The 18,421-nt window shown below is 48.6% G+C and overlaps 3 protein-coding genes across 5 annotated transcripts; 1 reads left to right on the top strand and 2 right to left on the bottom strand.

The window, feature by feature from the left end:
• The first annotated feature begins 989 nt into the window (after positions 1-989).
• Positions 990-7,895, top strand: Ndufa6 (NADH:ubiquinone oxidoreductase subunit A6). The gene is made up of 3 exons (XM_046429604.2): positions 990-1,164; positions 6,754-6,869; positions 7,691-7,895. The coding sequence occupies exons 1-3, from the start codon at positions 1,026-1,028 to the stop codon at positions 7,820-7,822; spliced, it is 387 nt and encodes a 128-aa protein (XP_046285560.1). The 5' UTR covers positions 990-1,025; the 3' UTR covers positions 7,823-7,895.
• Positions 7,896-9,139: 1,244 nt separating this feature from the next.
• Smdt1 (single-pass membrane protein with aspartate rich tail 1) lies at positions 9,140-12,639 on the bottom strand. 2 transcript variants are annotated; one of them, XM_046429602.2, is made up of 3 exons: positions 12,374-12,628; positions 10,648-10,788; positions 9,140-9,387 (listed from the first exon to the last, which is right to left on the bottom strand). In XM_046429602.2, exons 1-2 carry the CDS (start codon positions 12,557-12,559, stop codon positions 10,651-10,653), a joined length of 324 nt encoding a protein of 107 aa, XP_046285558.1. In that variant the 5' UTR covers positions 12,560-12,628; the 3' UTR covers positions 9,140-9,387; positions 10,648-10,650. The 2 variants fall into 2 exon arrangements, with proteins under 2 accessions (XP_046285558.1, XP_046285559.1); XM_046429603.2 differs by lacking the exon at positions 10,648-10,788 and having other exon boundaries at positions 12,423-12,639.
• Positions 12,640-13,246: 607 nt separating this feature from the next.
• Pheta2 (PH domain containing endocytic trafficking adaptor 2) lies at positions 13,247-18,174 on the bottom strand. 2 transcript variants are annotated; one of them, XM_046429357.2, is made up of 3 exons: positions 17,549-18,174; positions 16,109-16,182; positions 13,247-15,326 (listed from the first exon to the last, which is right to left on the bottom strand). In XM_046429357.2, the coding sequence occupies exon 3, from the start codon at positions 15,310-15,312 to the stop codon at positions 14,545-14,547; it is 768 nt and encodes a 255-aa protein (XP_046285313.1). In that variant the 5' UTR covers positions 15,313-15,326; positions 16,109-16,182; positions 17,549-18,174; the 3' UTR covers positions 13,247-14,544. The 2 variants fall into 2 exon arrangements, with proteins under 2 accessions (XP_046285313.1, XP_046285312.1); XM_046429356.2 differs by having other exon boundaries at positions 17,869-18,174.
• Between the last annotated feature and the right edge of the window lie 247 nt (positions 18,175-18,421).

The following is an 18,421-nucleotide window of genomic DNA, read 5'->3' as shown; positions in this document are numbered from 1 at the left end:
AACCTGAGAAAGATTGGGCGATGCAGGATCCTACCCAAGCCAGTTGGGGTCCCACAGGAAACTCAGCCCTGTCCTTTCTCCCTTCCCCAGTACTTCCAAGGTGTCTGTTCACTGATTCTTCAGAAAGACGGAGAGACGCCTACGGGGAGTCGGGCAGGGAGGCAACTTAATGTGGCAGGTGGAAAGTGCACCATCTGTTTCCTCACCAGTAAAATGGGGATGCTCACAGTACCTGTCTGGCCTATGAGGTTAAACTAACTAAAAAATCCAGTGCACCGCCTGTCATGTTGTTAGCTGTTACTTTTTCCGTTACAGTTCGAGGTTCTCCTTCGTGTTCTGCGAGAAAATGCCAGCAGACAGCTTCCCAAAACGGATGACTTAAGGTTCTTTCCAGGTTTCTTGCTCAGGTCCAGTCCTGGGTTGCTTCTGGGCGAGATCCTCGGCTTGGGATGTCAAGTCCTTGTCTAAAATGGGGTGATGCTGTGACCTACCTCCCAGGGCTCAGAAGTGTCCAGAAGCTAAAGCCAGGAGGCGCTCTAACATCTACCGCGCTCCGGAAGAACTGATTTTTAGGAAAATAAATCGGCAAACAACCTGTTGCTGCAGAAAGCCGCCATGGTCCAGGCCAGGGCCACTCAGCCCGGGCGCCTGTATCTACCTCAGACGTCCCCTCACGGTCCTGCTACCCACGCCCAAGCAGTCGACGGGAAACCTGGAGCCCGCGCGCCTAGAAACGCTGCAACTAGGCTGTTGCACTCAGTTCCAGATCCCGAAGCAGTTTCCCGGCGCCCGAGGGCCCTTCGGAGCAACAATTCAGCAGCCCAACTGCGGAGCCGAATTTCTGCCAATCAGCGTGCGCCGTTCTCCGAGCCTGGCTACTCCCGCTTAAACAGAAGCTTCCAGCCAATCGGAGAGCCCCGGAGCCGTCCTCCCGCCTACCAGCAGGGGGCGTGGCGTCTCATTGTAGCCAATGAGGACGACATCCTTCCGGGAGCACGCGCGTGTGGGAGGCGGTGCCTCAGAAGATGGCGGCGAGCAGCCTGCGCGGGGCTGTTGCAGCGGCCAGCATCTCCGTGAAGCCCATTTTCAGTCGGGACATGAACGAGGCCAAGCGGAGAGTGCGCGAGCTCTACCGCGCCTGGTATCGGGAGGTGCCAAACACTGGTGAGAGGCAGCGGCGCAGGCGGGGCCCCGGATGCAGCTGCCCAAGGTCTCACGACCGAGCCGAGGTCACTAGCTTGGGCAGAGGCGACTGTGGGTGCTTCAGGGGAAGAGGGTCACTCGAGCTAAGGTGGACCCGACCTGAAGGCAGCGCCGAGGTCAGACCAGTCGTTCCTAACATCCTACAGAGGTTCCAGACGCGCTCGGCGCTCTGGTGTCCTGTCTCCTAGTTCTTCCCGAGGCCTAGAGGGAGGGCAGGGACTGTCGGTGACAGACTCATTATGCAGGTGAGGCACCTGATGGCACCGAGAGGCGAAGCGAAGCGTGGCCCGGAACCCAGAGTCAATTCTAGTTCCAAAAGGCAGTTTCAGACACCCATTAGGTTTTATAAACAAAGTGGCCATAGGATTCGGGCAGTCATCCAGTTCCTGTCACCACCAAAAAGTGAACCAGAGAAGGGAAGTGACTTTCCTAAGGTCCTCCTGTAAGCCAGCGACTCCTTTTCCAGTCTCTTCAGGCTAGATGGCTTCCTTGCCCTCCAGTCTCCCAAGATTTGCTGGTCTCCCCACTTCTACCGCAGAACCCCTTCCTTCGCCCAGATGGCAGAGATTCAGTCCGTTTAGCTGGAGGATTAGTATGTAAACTCCCTGTGTGCAGAGCTTGTTTTCTTATCTTGATTTTCCCGGCTGCCCACTGTATTGGATAAAATAAAGACTGGGGAAAATCCCACCTAAACTTTCAGAGGTAGTACTACTGTGAGACTGTCCATGCTTTGTTATCTTGTTGTTCTTAGTGTGTTTTAACTTGGACCTTCCCTGCTAGTCTGAGGGGTAAGGCATGTTTGAGTGAGTTGGGAGCATTGTAGCACCTCTCAGAGCTGACACTTCCCTATCTATGAGAAGCAGCAGAATGTGGAGATTAGAATAAGCCTGCACTCATCTCCAGGCTCTGCCCTTTAGTAGCTTTGTGACCTTGGGCAAGTTATTTCATCTATGTTTCGGTTTTCTCATCTATAAAATGGGGGTACTGATAGTATCTTCAGAGAGTTACTGTGTTAGGTAGGTTAATATATCCAAAGTGCTTAGAACAGGGCCTGACACTTGGTTAACACTTATTAAGTTATTGGCTACTGTTGTTTTTATAGGGCTTACCCTAGAAGGAGCTTCCATGTAGGAGCCCAGTTCTTTAATGTGGGAACTGTGCTCCACAGTCCCTGTCCTCAGACTGACTTTTTGAGAGATTGCTAGTGACCTTAACTTAAACCCACCTGAAAGAGAGGAACTAAGGAGGACATGACATGGCTGAGTTGAAGATGGAACCCAGGTATTGCAAGTGTCAGGACCCAGCTCTTTCTAGATCATCCCTTCCCAGGATCTTCCTTCAAATGCTGTTTGGAGAGAGAATCCCAGAGTTAGAAGGGGCCTGAGAGGGGAAAAAGAAGGTAGGGGTTACAGGAGCCTAGAAAGCAGGGTCAGAATGGGAGGCAGGGAGTGGTCAAGGGAGCAAAGGTCAGACCTATAGGGAAGGTCAGTAATCTGTAGCTGGTCAGTTACTTAGATGCTACACTGTCATGCATCACTGGAACTCCAGCTAAATAATCAAATCAAGGATTGGGAATAAGTAATAGAATTGATGATGATTAACATTTATTGAAATGTTTACATATGGCCCAGAACTATGCTAAAGGCTTTACATTGCCTTATTTTAAGTCAGGCTTTGTTTCATGCCTTACAGATGAGAAAACTGAGGCACCCAGACTTGTCTGGGGTCACACTATCAATGAGTGGAAGAGCCAGTTTTCAGACCCTGATTATTCAACTCTAATATGTGGCTCTTGGCTCTAGTAGAGTGTGAGCTTAATATGTATGAGGCCCTGGGTTCAATCCCCAGCACCAAAAAACTGGCTCTGAATGCCTACTGTCGTTTCTCTGAAGCTTCTGGGATCCACTTTGGCATGGGAGCACTAGGACAGAACTGCCTTTGAATCCCTTCTTTGGAAAAAAAAAAACTATGCTGCTTGCTGGCCAGAAGATATCGGGAGGCTTTCTACAGAAAATTCATTGATTTATTCTACATTTCACTGGGCACCTTTTGTACTGTAGGGTCAATACTAGATACCTAGAATGAAACAAACGTGAATAAAACACTTTTTGTTCACCCACAAGGCCTTTAGGGTCTTGTGGTCAAGTGAGGAAGGTAGGCACATAACCAGATAATTTCCTGGTGTATCATGGAAGTGGCAGGGGAAATGCTGAAAAATTTTAACAGCCAACATTTGTTTCATGCTTTACTGTTTACAAAGTGCTGTTCCTTATTCTCTACCATATTCCTATATAGCAATTAGATTAGAGGTTATTTCCTTTCCTATAGAGAACACAGGCAAGAAGGTATACCCCAGACCAAAATTGGAATGTCTCTCTCTAGGAATGTTCATACTGATGTTGAGGCTTTACCCAGCCTGTTTGACCCCTGCCCTTGTGTTCTTTTCCCTTATACCATGCTGCCTCGCATCAAAGGATCACCTGGTGTGAATGATACCAGAATGAACTGCAGCAAAGGCTGACAACTGTATCAGTGTTATCCTCCCTGATCTGTCAGGAACCTCGGAAAAGCCTTATTAAGTTTGGGAAAGCAGACTGGAAAAGTCATCTTTCATCCAAAAGGGATTCTTACTTATCTTTTGAGCCTCTCAAATGGAAATGTTCAATATTTAAAGAATAAGCCAGGAGTCTGTGAGTTGAAAAAGAACAGTTGGAATTGATTTATATCAGGGCTTTCCAACATTTGCACTAGATAGTTTATTGTACAGGGCTGTTGAACAATATCCCTGGCATCTACCTATTAGAAGCCAGTAGCATTCTCCCCTTAGTTGTGACAATCAAAAATGCCTCCAGAAATTACCTACTGTTCTGGGGGGTAAGATCATCCCTGATTTGAGAACCACTGATTTAGACCAAGTTCAGCAGACTAGAGCTAGGCTGTTTTCATTTGATTTCCTTCAGCCTTTCTCACTGGTGAAGGGTTGTGTTCAGTTGGCTGAGATGTGAGGATGGCGCCTGGGACAAAATTGGAATGTCTCTCTCTAGGGAAGAGTTCCCTGGGGGGATGGGCACTGAGGAAGGGGAGCTGATGGGTACCAGCTCCCGTAAGTATCCCTGGAAGCATTGCCTCTTAAGGTTGGCAGGAATTTGATATAAAAGTGTAGGAAAGGCAAGCACTGATAGCAGAGGAAGATTCCTCATATTTCTCCTCTTAAATGAGCACAAGATTGTAAATGAAAAAACAAAGCAACAACAACAACAAAAAAAAAACACCTGGATTCTAGGCCCATATTTTCCAGGAACACTTGTATATGATTCCCATAGTGCCTGATTTTTCCTGAAAGAGAAATTCTGAATCCCAGGTCCCATACTAGTTTTCATTTGTTTTTGCAACTCTTTGTCATCCTATTGTACTTTTCTGTGCTTTTTTGTGAAATCTCTAATGTGATAAAGGGATGACCAGCTTTCTTGGGGGTGGAGGAGTGCAAAATTTATACACACTACAGTTTACCATTTCCTGTGGTATAAATATTCCCGCCATGGTTGATTATAAGCTACCAAACTGAAGGCAAATTTGGGAAGTGATTACAAAACTGGCTGTCCTTAAGGATCTGCTCCAGGACAACACTGGATACTTCAATGAGTGATCATCTCTGTCATTAACATTAACATTTATTCACCTGTCAAGCTGGGATGCTAATTTTGTTAGATGTCTGCTATTGCTTATTCTATGGTCAAAGAAACCTTGTTTTCTTTGCAACATGGCATGTTATTTCCTTGGCAGAAGCTTTATTACTCCATGGCTGTCGCTAAGTTATGAGTATGGTGAGATAGCCCTCATAAGTTTTCAGAGTTAGTTGTGATAGTTCTGTAGATCAGGGTGGCCAAGCCCCAGTATTGGCCTCAACACAAGGCATCCTCACCCAGTGAGTATACAGTACTAGTTCTAGCCTGTCAGCCTTGCTTGCTGTCCCACCAACCTACTGGGCGCCTCACCCTGTCTGTATTCCACCTGGCTCACAGGGCCTATTCATACCTGTTATCAGCACTCCACAGAAATTGGCTGAGTGCCAGGGGGTGAGAATACAAGTGACTGAAACCTAATTATCAAAGGACATCCACATGCCTGTGTGCCATACAGACTTGAAGGTCTGTCACTATTTTAGGTGCTAACTTAAGGGATTGGGAATATTATGATTTTGTTTGCAGTCATGGATGACTGTTCCTATAATCAGAATTTAATACCTAGAGAACTGGAACTATATCTTCTGTCCTTCCAAGAAACCTGCTTGTTGGATTAAAGCCTTCCCTACCTGCAGAAACCCTTAAGCAATCTTTCTCAACTCCCAAGATCATGTGGTACTAAAGCCCATGCCATATTATTTTACATAAATTTCAACCCTGTCACCATATTGTAAGATTGTTCCATATAAAAATAATGCTAATTCTCAGGTGTGGCTCAGTAGTAGAGCACTTGCCCAGCATGAACAAGGCTCTGAGTTCAACTGTCTGTACCACAAAAAAGAAAGGAAAAGCTGGGTATGGTGGCAGGTGCCTCTAGTCCCAGCTACTCAGGAAGCTGAGGCAAGAGGATCGCAGGTTTGAGGGCAGCCTGGGCAATTTAGTGAGACCCTGTAATTAATAATTTTTGTATTTATTTTTTTTAATATTTTTTAGTTTTAGGTGGACACAATATCTTTATTTTATTTTTATGTGGTGCTGAGAATCGAACCCAGTGCCTCACGCATGCTAGGCAAGCTCGCTACCACTTGAGCCACATACCCAGCCCCTGTATTAATAATTTTTAAAAATATATTTTTTTAGTTATACATGGACACAATATCTTTATTTTGTTTATTTATATTTACGTGGTGCTGAGGATTGAACCCACCGTCTCACACATGCGAGGTGAGTGCTCTACCGCTGAGCCACAACCCCAGCCCTGTATTAATAATTTTGCTAACATTTATCAGGAGTCAACTCCATGTTAGGCACTGCTGTAAACATTTTGTATCTCACAGCATCACAACTCTAGAGTTATGCATCTTATTGTCTTGTTGTCTCACTTCACTGACTCAAGCACAAAGTTGTTAACTTACACAGAATCACGTAGCTGACAACAGCAGCTGGGATTTGAACCCAGGTTGATCACACTCTTCAACTGTGCTACATACTGTTTCTTCAAATGCTGTGGTCTTATCTCCTGAAACAAAATGTAAACTCATTGAACCATGTCTCACACATCCTCACGTCCTCAAGCAACTAGCTGAGGGTTAGGCTGACATTTGGTGCACGGAATGAATGCACAATATTGCAACAACTAGAGCCTGCTTTCAGTCACACACAGCTGATATTTATTAACAATAAAACAATAAAAGTGTGGAAGCAGCGGACACATGTTATGCGGTTCTTCCATGAAACAGAAGAACCCAGGCCAAAGGATTTCCTGTCCAAGGATTTTCCTGTGTTTTCAGTGAACATCCACTGACTTAAGTTTTTAAAAACTATTTTAGCTGTGTAATTTCTATCCCAAATCTTGTTTTCTCTTTAGTGCACTTATTCCAGCTAGACATCACTGTGAAACAGGGACGGGATAAAGTCCGAGAAATGTTTATGAAGAATGCCCACGTCACAGACCCCAGGGTGGTTGATCTTCTGGTCATTAAGGTAACTGATCTTCCCAGACCAGCTTAAAGGACCGGCCAACTTGTCCCAGGCGTTTTCAGTTTCCCCAGATGAACATTTTGCCTCCAAGTTAAAAAAGTAACTACTGGTTCAGCAACTATTGCTGTTTCAGAGGAGTACTTGAACTTGGAGGTTATCCCCTGATTAAATAGACTAAGATTGATGAAGGGAAAATCTACTGGGGGGTTCCATTTTAAAACCAAGAATCACCATGTAGGAGGCTGAAGCAGGAGAATCACAAATTGAAGGCTGCCTGGGCAACTAAATGAGCTGTCTCAAAAATTTTAAGAAGTGCTGGGGACGTAGCTTAGTGGTAGAGCACCCCTGGGTTCAGTCTCCAGTACTGCAAAAGCCAACCAACCAAACAAAAAATATATATAGGAGGGAGGTTTGAGCTCTTGTTAACCACCATCCCTGGAAGTTACTGCTTTACCTGGACACCAGCTTAACAGCTGGACAAGGCAGACAAGCTGGGTGTGAGTCCTGTGTAAATGGTAGTCAAATTCTGGGCCTGATTCTATCTTCCTGTTCAGTTATATTGGTATCAATAGGAGCTTCAGTATGGATCAATAAGTCACCCAGGAGAGATGTTAAGCAGAAACATAAAGCAGTCAGTTGTAGAGGTGACTATCTGAAAGTCCTCCAAAATTATTTAGTCCCACTTCAGTTTCCACATACAAAAACTACCTCACAGGGTATATATTTGTCCAAGGTCATTCAGGTCAGTGCCAAGCACAGAATAGAATCCAGGACTTCGGAACTGTGTTCCTTCACCTTAACCACCTCTCCTCTTACTTGTGCAGGGAAAGATGGAATTGGAAGAAACAATAAAAGTGTGGAAGCAGCGGACACATGTTATGCGGTTCTTCCATGAAACAGAAGAACCCAGGCCAAAGGATTTCCTGTCCAAATTCTATGTTGGCCACGACCCATGAAGCTACTCAGTGGAAAGGTGCATATTGATATATTTAATTACTATATACAAATAAACATATACAGTTAAACTCATGGTAGAATTCTCTTGGTGAACCAATTTCCTACAGTCTCTCTCACCAAGCCTGAAGAAGTAGGGTGTTGGTACACATATCCCTGTCATTCCCTTTGCTTCAGTTGTGTAGTGTGCTATAAATTAGATTGGATTCTTCCTCAGAGTCTAACATGTCAGTAAACAGGAAGAGATGAAGCCATCTCTTCAGAAACTCACACTGGATATGAGGCTGGATGACTGTAAATTTAGTCATGTTTCCATAGCCTACACAATTGGATGCCTTGGTATTAGGGCACAGATAATCCAAAATTATCCATTTCTGGCTGTTAGAGAAGGGTCAGAGCAACACTAACGGGCATGGAAAAAGACCTGACACGATGGGCCATTTTCCTCTCTGGTTGCGAAGAAAATTGATGGCCAGAGGCTTAACCCCTGTCTTTCAACAAGCACCAGTCCTCATAGTGAAATTCAGTTCCTACTCTTCAGGCAGGCTGCTAGTGCCCCGCCTATTGGATGCATACACAGAGAACAGAAATGTTCCTGTTGATTTTGCACACTGGTGTAGCTCTAAATATAAGGAGAATAAACATCAGTGGAGGTTAAAGAACTGATTCCTATTTGTTTTGGATGGTATTCTCTGTTCATTCCCTGGAGAGTCCAAATGCTGGAGAAAGGAGTTCAGTATCTATAGGTATAATCACTCAGAGGATTCTTACACTTTTCAGCATAAAGGATTCCTTTATTTTTGCCTAAGGAACCCAAGTTTTAAAAGGTCATTCTTATGAGCTGGGTGTGATGGCACACCTGTAACCCCAGCGGCTCAGGAGACTGAGGCAAGAGGATCACGAGTTCAAAGCCAGCCTCAGCAATGGTGAGGCACTGAGCAACTCAGTGAGACCCTCTCTCTAAATAAAAATACAAAATAGGGCTGGGGATGTGGCTTAGTGGTTGAGTGCCCTGAGTTCATCCCTAGTACCCCCCCCCCCAAAAAAAGATTCTTATGACACTAAACTAGCTGTAAAATAATAAAGCTCCTAATAGGCGCATAGCTAGCCAATGTTACTAACAGACCAAAAAAGCTTGAGGCTTTAGTTAGCCTGTGCAGCTTTGAAGGAAAACTGTTTCTATTGAGCTTTTGTAAATTTAAAAAATAGGTCTCAGGCCTCCTTAATTACCTTTGTGGATCCATAAAGGCCTGGCTATCCTGGGCTACTTCGCAGATAGAGAAAGAAAAGACCAAAATATTGCAACAACTAGAGCCTGCTTTCAGTCACACACAGCTGATATTTATTAATATTATTCATAATTTGACAGCTTGCTTTTTCCGGTGTTCAGTGGACAGCACAACTTGGGGAACCTCCCAGAATGTGGGGATCTGGGCTGTGTTCACAGACCATGCAGGAGGCAGGACTGGGGGCTTCCCCTGAGCCCTTCTGCTGGTAGGGGAGGAGGGCTGAGCACATCACCATCCCTTCAGCTATGATTTTGTCCTTTCCATACCTCTTCCGTGCCCTGTAAGAAAGGAGAGCAATAGTGAAACTTAAGGCTCTGGTAGAATTTTGGTGTGGATGTGGGTGTTTAAGCACATAATACTGAAATTTTTTAAATTGGTTTTTATTTTTTTGATACTGGGTATTGAACTAAAGGGTATTTCACCGCTACATCCCCATTTCCACCCCAGGATATCACTAAGTTGGTGAGGCAGGCCTCAAACTTGTGATCTTCCAGGGACTGGGGATATAGCTCAGTTGGTGGAACGCTTGCCTAGCATGCACAGGGCCCTGGGTTCAATCCCTGGCACTACCAAAAAAAAAAACCCACAAAAAACAAACTTGTGATCTTCCAGCCTCAGCTTCCCAAGTTTTCTGGTATTATAGGCGTGTGCCACTCCACTCAAAAATACTGAATGTTGTGAGAAAGGTGAGGGTCACTCAGACAAAGCAGAAGTCACTCTCAGATGAAGGGATAAAGGGAAACTTTATCAAAGACACTGAAGAATGGGTGGAACTAAGACAAAGAGCAGTCTGAGTGACAAGCCAATGCTTGGGGCTAAGAAGGTACTTGAAAAATGATGAATCCTGGGGATAGCTCACCAGAGTAGAACAGAAGGCCTGGTCTTCTCAAGGGCATTTCCTCTTGTGGTTGGGAATATGGAAGATGAGCATGGGATAAGAGGTGTGACTAGATAGATCATGGAAAGTCTTAAATGCAGGCTGAGTCAGGAGTGTCCTTATTTATGACAGCTGTGCTGCCAGAAAAGGACATATCAGAACACAGGAAATCAACACAAGAATGCTGAATGAGAAGAGGGCTGGCACACCTTGGGGAGGGTCTGTGAACAGTATGAACCAGGCAGTTATGCCCATGCTTAGACTGTACTGGTGCAGAGCTGACATGGTGAGGACTTGCCAGTTTCCAAATTTCAGTATGGAGCAGCTGAAATTAAGCTGTTGGTGGTGGGTGTATAAGGCATATTAAATTGACAGGAAATGTATGAGTTGATGAATTAAGAGTACCTCAAGGGCAACTGAATAGATGCCTAAGATCTAGACCTAGTTGAAGAGACAGCAGTGAATTTGTAAGTCAACTGTTATCCCTGTCCAATATAAGAAAAAGGCAAAATAAAATCACTAATCACGAAGTGGATTAATTCATAGAAGTTTCTGACCTGAATGTCAAAATGTTGCTACTGGGCCAAACTGCATCACAGATCACATCAGATGCTCCACCCACTTCCTGCTACTGCCCATTTAAGGGAATAGCAAGTCTTACCTGTTAGTCATCGTCGTCATCATCCTCTGGGACAAAAATGTCATGCTCCTCAAGTAGAGCAGCAAAGTTCTTGCTAATAAGCGTCCCAACATACAGAAAGGGGATCACAATGGAGAACACACGGAGAAGGCCAAAGGACATCTGCAGAGGGTCAGAAGGGTGGCTGTGAGCTCCAGAGCCCAATTTGACAGGAGCATTTGCTCCTGTGGACCTCAAACCCATCCTAAACAACCTGATTTTAATCCCTTGGAAAAACTCGGAGCAAGAAAAATAAAAGAAGATAAAAAAGTGATTGTTGTGATCATGAAAAAAGATACTAGAAAGAAAAGTACACGGCAGTCAGACATCTAAAAACTAGGCACAACCTGCTAATTATTTGTAGATACCCTACAATCAGGTGAGAAAGTACTAAGAGGACTGAACTACGGTCAACACTTCTTAAAGAAGACACTACACACGTGAAAATTAATTACAAGACAATGTATGGCTATGGGATGTTCTATACAATCCAGATAACAGGCTCTCTGATACCTAACAAAGTTGATTTCACCACATAAAATTTTAGAAACAGCTTGTTTGAAAAATGGGCAAGTCTTTACAATGGAATAGATGGATCCCAGAAGATCACCAACATTTCCTCTCCTATTTTCCTGGAGTTAAAATCACTTTGAGAAGCTGGAAGCTGTGGCATGCTCCTGTAATCCCAGCTATTCAGGAGGCTAAGGCAGGAAGACAACAATTCAAGGCCAGCCTGGGCAACTTAGACCCCTCCTCAAAATAAAAAAATGTAGATCAGTGATAAGGTGCCCCTCGGATCAATCCCCTATATTGGGGGTGGGGTGGGGTGATGAGGGTGGAGGTGTGCTGGAGATGTAACTCAGTGATACGGCGATTGCCCTGTTGCCAGAGGCCCTGGGTTTGAGCCTCAACCTGAGAGTGCGGTTGGGTGGTATTCAATTGTCAATTATACCTCTTTGTAAGACAGCAGCACCTTTCTTTCCGGTCTTGCTGTGAAACCAGTCTATGGTTAATTGTGTGAATTAGCATGGGCCAGACCAGCTTTCAAGAACTATTTTTTAACTCACACAGCCCTGCAGTCAGAAAGCAAACTTTTGTTTGGTATAAATGGCTATTTCTATTATGCTTAGAAAGACCCAAGGATACTACTAACTCAGAGCACTCGGTGGTGGAAAAAAAAAAAAAACAGGATCTGGTCGGGGCTGTACTAAGCAAAAAACATGGATGCGAGGACTTAACTCGGCTGTCAGCCTAGGATATTGGCCACCACCCTGGTTCTTCATATACTAGGTCACGACTAATCGGTCCCGCCCCACGTTTCCCTTATGCAAAACTCCTTCACGACTCGTTCTTTCACCCCATCAACTGCGCGCAGAGACTGCATAATCCGCCTGAACTCGATGCACAACGCTGTCTTCCGGCCCAGAAAAACGGGCACCGTACTTCTCCCGATAAACTAGTGCAAAATACAGCTTTCACCCTTCAACCTCAGTCTCCAATACCCGATTCAACATGGGGTTTTAAACAACATCTCCCAGCCCCAAACAAAACCGGCAACCCCTCAGCGCAAAAATTTGTCCTTAGCCGCCTTCCAGTCTATAGCGATCCTTTGATTGGCCTCTGTTCCTGCCGATCAGCGTCGGCCCGCACGCACTCCCCACAACAATTGGCTTCAGCCCCTTCGCCCCGCCTCCAGGCAGACACTCACTTTCACAGGTTTGGGCAAAATGGCGCCGCTGCGGGTAACGATGACTGACCTCGACGGTACCAGGCTCCGACCTGAGCTGCCCCGTGTGGCGTAGACATCGCCACCTTTCTTCAAGATCGGCCCACTCCGGGGAACCCCGCATCGGACAGGTGCTAACGCCAGCCAGCGAGCTGCTCCGGACGCCATCTCCTAGCCCCGCCCCTTGCCCGGGCACCAGTACCCCACAGTCGGGCCTCGGTGCCGCCCTCACGCAGAACGCCACCCCAATCTCGCGACACTTGAAGGAGAACGCGAGAAGCCCAGCCCTGACACTTGCGCAGTGCCCCCAGTTCCTGTTGCGGTGGAAAGAGGCGTTTGTCTCCCGCCCGACGTGGCGACGTCACGAGAACGATACAGAAGTCCCCCTTTGCCCCTCCCGCGGGGCCCTGGTCGGCTGCAGTGAGTTCTGTGACTTTCTTTGTTCCCGGAGGGGTCAGCCGAGAGTGTGTTGAAATAAGCTTCAGGAACCAAAATGAGTAATAATGAAAAAACTTTACTCATTGAATCTTATAAAAAACACTAACAACGGGCGGGAGTGGGCTGAGGGTCTGGGACACGGGGCTGGGAAACAGGCGGGGCCAAAGTGGACCTGGTGGGAGTTATGCCCGCAACAAACCCGAGTCTCTAACCTAACTCAGCTTCTGCCATCAGATACTGGCTTCGCAACTCCAGCCCTGATTCTTCATTTCTAAAAACATTGTAATAACCAAAATGAGTAATAACCTTTAAAAAAAACTTTAGTGTTTTAATTGTGTGTGTGTGTGTGTGTGTGTATATATATATATATATATATATATATATATATATATATATATATTTTTTTTTTTTTTTTTTTTTTAAAACAGTAACAAAGATAACAAAGGCCTGTAGTATCTGTGTATAAAATAAAGTGCAGGTGGGCGTAGGGCTCCCGTACAGGGCTGGGAACAAAGCAGGGCAGCAGTGGTCCTGGGCCTAGGGCAGCATCTCAGCCTCCTGAAGTCTGTCTTCGGCCCACTTGGGCTTAGTCCAGCCAAGTGAAAGAGGGAAGCAAGGAAGGGGGTGTCTGTCACCAGGCCCTGCATCTTCCCACCAGTCACTGCCACTGTACCTTTAAGGTGACAGGCTGGGCTGGCCTTTGGCTCTGTAGTCCCAGCAGTTTTGCCTTCCAGACAAATAGAAAAACATTTTGCACCACTGCTGGGAAGAGCAGCAATGAGGATTCCTGAAGGTAAAGTCCTGGGAACTGTCACAGAGTTCCCTGGTGGCTTTAGGAGGAGGAGTACCTTTATGGGAGCCCAGCCAGGAGAGTGGGATTTATCACATGGTACTGAGAATCCTAAGCTTCTAGAATACCCAGGACTGAGGACCAAAGAAACAAACTGGCCTTCCCCAGGGGCCACCTGCCTCCCTGCCTCTTCTTTACTTCCTGCTTGGCAGTACCAAGAGCTAGCTGGCTGCTGAGGACGGAACTCAGGAAAGGTTTTTGCTGACATAAAAGCCCCTCCCAAGGCAAATTTCAGCATTATCTGTGGTGGTTTGGTAGAGGAGGAGTAAGAAGTCACTCTATTTAGCTAAAGGCTGTTTCCTCCAAAGGACCCTGCCCAAACTATGGGGGGAAAGGGGCCCCGTGCCCAGTCTTCCTATCCCTCTCAAGAAAAGCTGGGCCCAGAAATCCCTATAACACAATAAATTCATTTTCACTGACAATGTTAGCCCCTAAGCTGATACTGCAGTCAGCCTCTGGCATTTAAGTGCACATGAGACTCCTGTGTTGGAAATTATGGCTAGAGTCTGGTGTGTAGGTCAAAGGTAGGGCAGCCCCTCTTCCTGCATTTCATTAATATCCCCTGAGAGAGGGGCAGTCCTGTCAGAGTCAGGAGACAGGTTTGCTCTGGGGCTATAGTAAACCACCTTTCCTTTCTGGGTTTCAAAAAGTCAGGGGATTGGAAGCCATAATTCCTCAGTCCCCTCTAGGCACAGGGAGAATGTATAACTTGGAAGGCCTAAAAAAATCAGGAGGGAAGGAACTCCCCTCCCCCCAAAAGCAACCTTGGAAGTGAGTAAACATTTAACTCCTTGAAAAGCACTGGCTGCAGTGTCCTGACCAGCAGGACAGGGCCAGGACTAAAGGCCCAGGCTACGGGCCTATCCTATGGCTTGCATTCTGGCTGGCTCCCCAGGACCCTCTGCTGCCACCCCCGCCTCAGTTCCACAATCTCCTGACCATACCAGTCGTGGAGGGTAGAGAAGCAGGAAGTCTCAGGGGACACAGGGCTCTGCCCCTTGCCTAGGAGGAAGCTGGCAGGGCCCTGCAACTCCCACTCAGCCAAATCCCGCCCTGCTGGCCTGCTGCCCCCTTCTTCACTGGAACCCATGGGGCTGCAGTCGCTGGGGAGAAAGTGTCCATTCTCTGGACTTGGAGACGAGTGGTTGGGAGTCTGTGGCTTACAGCGGCTGCCAGCCACCTTCCGGGTGGCACAGCGGTGCAAGGCCAGGCTCTGGCGGGCTTCCTGCAACTGGCTTTCCAGCTCACGGACCACTAGGCGCATGTAGCCAAAGCTGGCCCTGGACAGCGCCTTTACCCAGGCCTCTTGGGCCGCTTGCCCATCTGCTGCCAGCAGGTGTGGGCGCACTCCTGGGGCGTCAAAGCGGATGGCAAAGGCGAACTCCTCAGGCACCGGAGCCTCGGCCAGTTCCACGGTGCAGCCCTCCAGCACAACCAGGCTCAGCGGGACCCGGCCCTCGCGGCTTTCAAAGGAGAATAGCAGATTGCCCTTAAGGACAAACCAGCATCTTCGGCCCGTGCCACTGGGGGTGGGTGGAGTCCCTGGACCCCCCCAAGTGCGCAAGAAGCCTGTGTGGTCTGCGGGGGAGTCACTCAGTGCGTAGTGGGTCACACTCCTCTTGTTAAGCTTCATGGCTCCCACAAAAACTGAGGAGAGGGAGATGGTTGCAGATTAGAGAGGGAGGCAGCCCCAGGGGGAAGGACCTGGTCCTGCCTTGTGGCCCTGCTCAGTCATTGCATCCCAAGGCTCTTAGTCTTCATACATGAACTGGGCCGGTCTTCCCTACCTTTCTCTCAAAGGGATGTTGTGAGAGGCCAAAAAGTGGACATCCAATGACTCAGGAGAAAGGATATTGCAATTGTAGAGCAGAGGTGTGGTGGGATATTGACATGGTTTTTTAAAACCCAAAGAAATAGGCCCTAGTGTGGCTGAAACAGACGCCAAGCCCATAGAAACAATTCTGCTTCAGTCACCCCATGACTTGCAGGCCTCTCAACTCCAGTTCTGTGGACAGCCCTCCAGAGTCCCCATTGACTCTCCTGGGCTCTCCTGGCCTGTCACTGTATGAGGTGTATGGCACAGTTGTCCTTCACCGGGAATCTGCAGCCTTCGGGGCCAGATAGGTGCAGGGGGCGGGGAGGCAGGCCTGCTTCACAGTGAGGTTCAGAGAAGATCTATTCTGTAAGCAGGAGTGTGGCCCAAACTCAGGGTCTGGCTGAGAAGGGCCTGCCACAGGGGCTGAATGCTTTTGCCCAAGGATCATATAAGGCACTTAATCCCAGTGTCCTCCTTATTCATGGAAAACTGTGACAGCATTGAAGAGGAACTGCCCCAAATCACATGACCAGTGAGAAGCAGCCCTTGCTCTGCCTATTCTCTCACACCTTCTTGGGGGGGGGGGTGGAGTCTCAGGTGGTGATGCACTTACCAAAATAACTCACAAGGGGAGGGCAGTCGCTTCCTGTCTGGCCACACAGCTCAGCCACCTGGTTCCCAGGGGGCCTGCAAAACAGTTCTCAAATGATGAGAATTCCTACTGTGAACTGGGGCAAAGCAAAATGACCATATCCACCAAGAAGCCCTCCCTGCCCCTTGGTAATCCCCACCCATTGATCCAGACCTGGCACACTCAAGGGTCTGGGTCCCACAGTCTTGACCTTCACTGTTCAGACCTCAACTCCCTGCCCTCTGAGACTAGGTCAGAGGTAAGTACCCCCATAGCTTCTTGCTTTCCCTTCTGACACATAGTTTGTGGCCTTTAATTTATGTCACCTAATTAGAGAAGCTTTGCTGGATCACCATACCCAAGGAGGTCCTGATCACCAAGGTGTCTGATAGAAGATTTCCTTCATCCCATAAAGATCCCATTTGCAGGGCTGGCCTTGTGACTCAGTGGGCACTGGGTTCTTTCCCCAGCACCACATAAACAAAAAAACTAAATGCAGCGATTTAAAAAAAAAGTTCCATTTGCATTTTCAGCACTGTCCCCAACCCTAGAATGTCCAGGGCGTATCCAGTGTGGCTCCACTGATGAGCACTGTGCCTGGCTCCTGAAGCCCTGAAGAAGTGGGTTATTTCCAGGCGGGGCAGTGCCCACCTGTAATCCTGCAATCCCAACAACCCGGGAGACTGAAGCAGGAGTGCAGTTTAGCGAGACCCTCAGCAACTGAGCGAGACACTATCTCTAAACAAATTAATTAGTTAATTAAAAAGAGGTGGGCAGTAGCTCAATGGTAAAGCGCTCCTGGGTTCGATTTCCAGTAAGGAAAAAAAAGAGGAGGAGGAGGAGGAAGAAGAAAAATGCGTGTTGGATTCAGGGGACTACACCAGTAGGCAAAGCAAAGTCCCCACATTCCAGTGGGGGAGATCCACTGTGAGCAAACAAAAATGAATAATAGCATTATTATTATCATCATCATTATTAAATGGATAATTAAATTATAGTCAATGGGCTAATAAGCAAGGGCGGAGTGATAAGGGCTAAGGAGAGAAAGGCCGCCGGGCTGAGGAGGGGCATTTCCAGTCGGGGTGGCCCCGGAAAGGGGAGGAGACCACAGAAGTTGGCCCGAGGAGTGGCCTCAGCGCCCGTCCAGGCCCCAGCGCCGGGCACGGGGAGGGTCTGCAGCCCGCGGCTCTGGCCACTGCTCGGGCAGCGGACCGGACCCCGCGCCGGCTCTCGGCTGAGGCACCGCGGCATCCCGGTTGCCGGGGCTTGGCCGCTGAAACGGGGGTCGCCGCGGTCGGGACCTCCCCGGCGCGGGCCGCAGCCCGGGCTTCCCGATCCGCGCGGCGCGGCCGTTCCCGCCGCGTCCCGCGACCGCACCTTCCCCGCGCCGCCGCCTCCCGCGCCCGCGGGGCCCGGTCTCACCTCCCGCGCTGAGCGCGCGGCCCACTCGGTGGGCTGCGGCCGCGTCCCGGGCGCTCGGGCGCCGGTCCCGCGCCTCCGCCGGGCTGCGAACGTGGCCGCGGGAGCCGGGGACCCCGCCCGGGCGGCTCGGATTACCGCCCTCGCCCCTCCCTGCCCAGAACGCTCCGGGATCCGCCGAGTCGTCTCGGGATCCAGAACGGCGGGAAACTGAGGTCCCGGAGGGTGGGCACCTGCCCGAACCATAGAGCTGGTCAGTGGAACCGCGGCCGCCAAGCCAGGGCTGCCCCTCGGGCTGTCCGCGGGCCTCCCGCCCAGCTCACCCGCTGGGAGAATTCAGAATCCACTTCCCCACGAGGTCCCGCTCGGTCCTCCGGTCCTGCTGAGCCAAGCCGGGCAAGGCCTCCCCGGTGTCTGCTAGAGGCGAACCCCTGCACAGCCTGCCAAGCCCCGCAGGGCTACACCAGGCCCCTGGGGTCTGCTATCTCTGCCTCTGCAGATTATCCATTTCTGCTTCCACCCTCCAGGAGGGTCCCTCCCCTAAACTCCACCCTGAATTGGCCAACGCCTAGGCCTGCAGTGAAGATCGCTGGAACACACAAAGACCGAGGCTGGGGGTTCCCAGAGGCCCTTCCTGGGAGCCAGTGTACTCAAATATCTAACCATGAACTTGAGAGTCCCCACCTCAAAGCCTTTGCATTTGCAGTTCCTGTAGCCTAGGCAGCCCTCCCTTCTCACCCCCACCCTCCCAGCCCTAACCCCAGGACCCCTTCACAGCACTTTTGTCTCAGGTCAGATGTCCCCTCCCTGGCCACACACTACACAGTAGCCTACCCTGAGGTTTTGAGCACATCCCTGAGTGTGTTTTCATTATAG

The sequence above is a fragment of the Marmota monax genome, unplaced genomic scaffold (assembly GCF_021218885.2).
Source record: "Marmota monax isolate L192 unplaced genomic scaffold, Marmota_monax_Labrador192_F-V1.1 WCK01_AAM20220418_F8-fsc00051, whole genome shotgun sequence".
Lineage (NCBI taxonomy): Eukaryota > Metazoa > Chordata > Mammalia > Rodentia > Sciuridae > Marmota > Marmota monax.
This window is presented reverse-complemented; position numbering and strand designations above follow the sequence as displayed.

Bases quoted from the DNA above. Each gene is read 5' to 3' on its own strand.
- Ndufa6 (XM_046429604.2), top strand. From the start codon at position 1,026: ATGGCGGCGAGCAGCCTGCGCGGGGCTGTTGCAGCGGCCAGCATCTCC. The intron at 1,165-6,753 runs GTGAGAGGCAGC...TTTTCTCTTTAG, and splicing joins TCGGGAGGTGCCAAACACTG to TGCACTTATTCCAGCTAGAC. The intron at 6,870-7,690 runs GTAACTGATCTT...TTACTTGTGCAG, and splicing joins TTGATCTTCTGGTCATTAAG to GGAAAGATGGAATTGGAAGA.
- Smdt1 (XM_046429602.2), bottom strand. From the start codon at position 12,559: ATGGCGTCCGGAGCAGCTCGCTGGCTGGCGTTAGCACCTGTCCGATGC. The intron at 10,789-12,373 runs GTGAGTGTCTGC...GACCCTCTGCAG, and splicing joins TTTTGCCCAAACCTGTGAAA to ATGTCCTTTGGCCTTCTCCG.
- Pheta2 (XM_046429357.2), bottom strand. From the start codon at position 15,312: ATGAAGCTTAACAAGAGGAGTGTGACCCACTACGCACTGAGTGACTCC.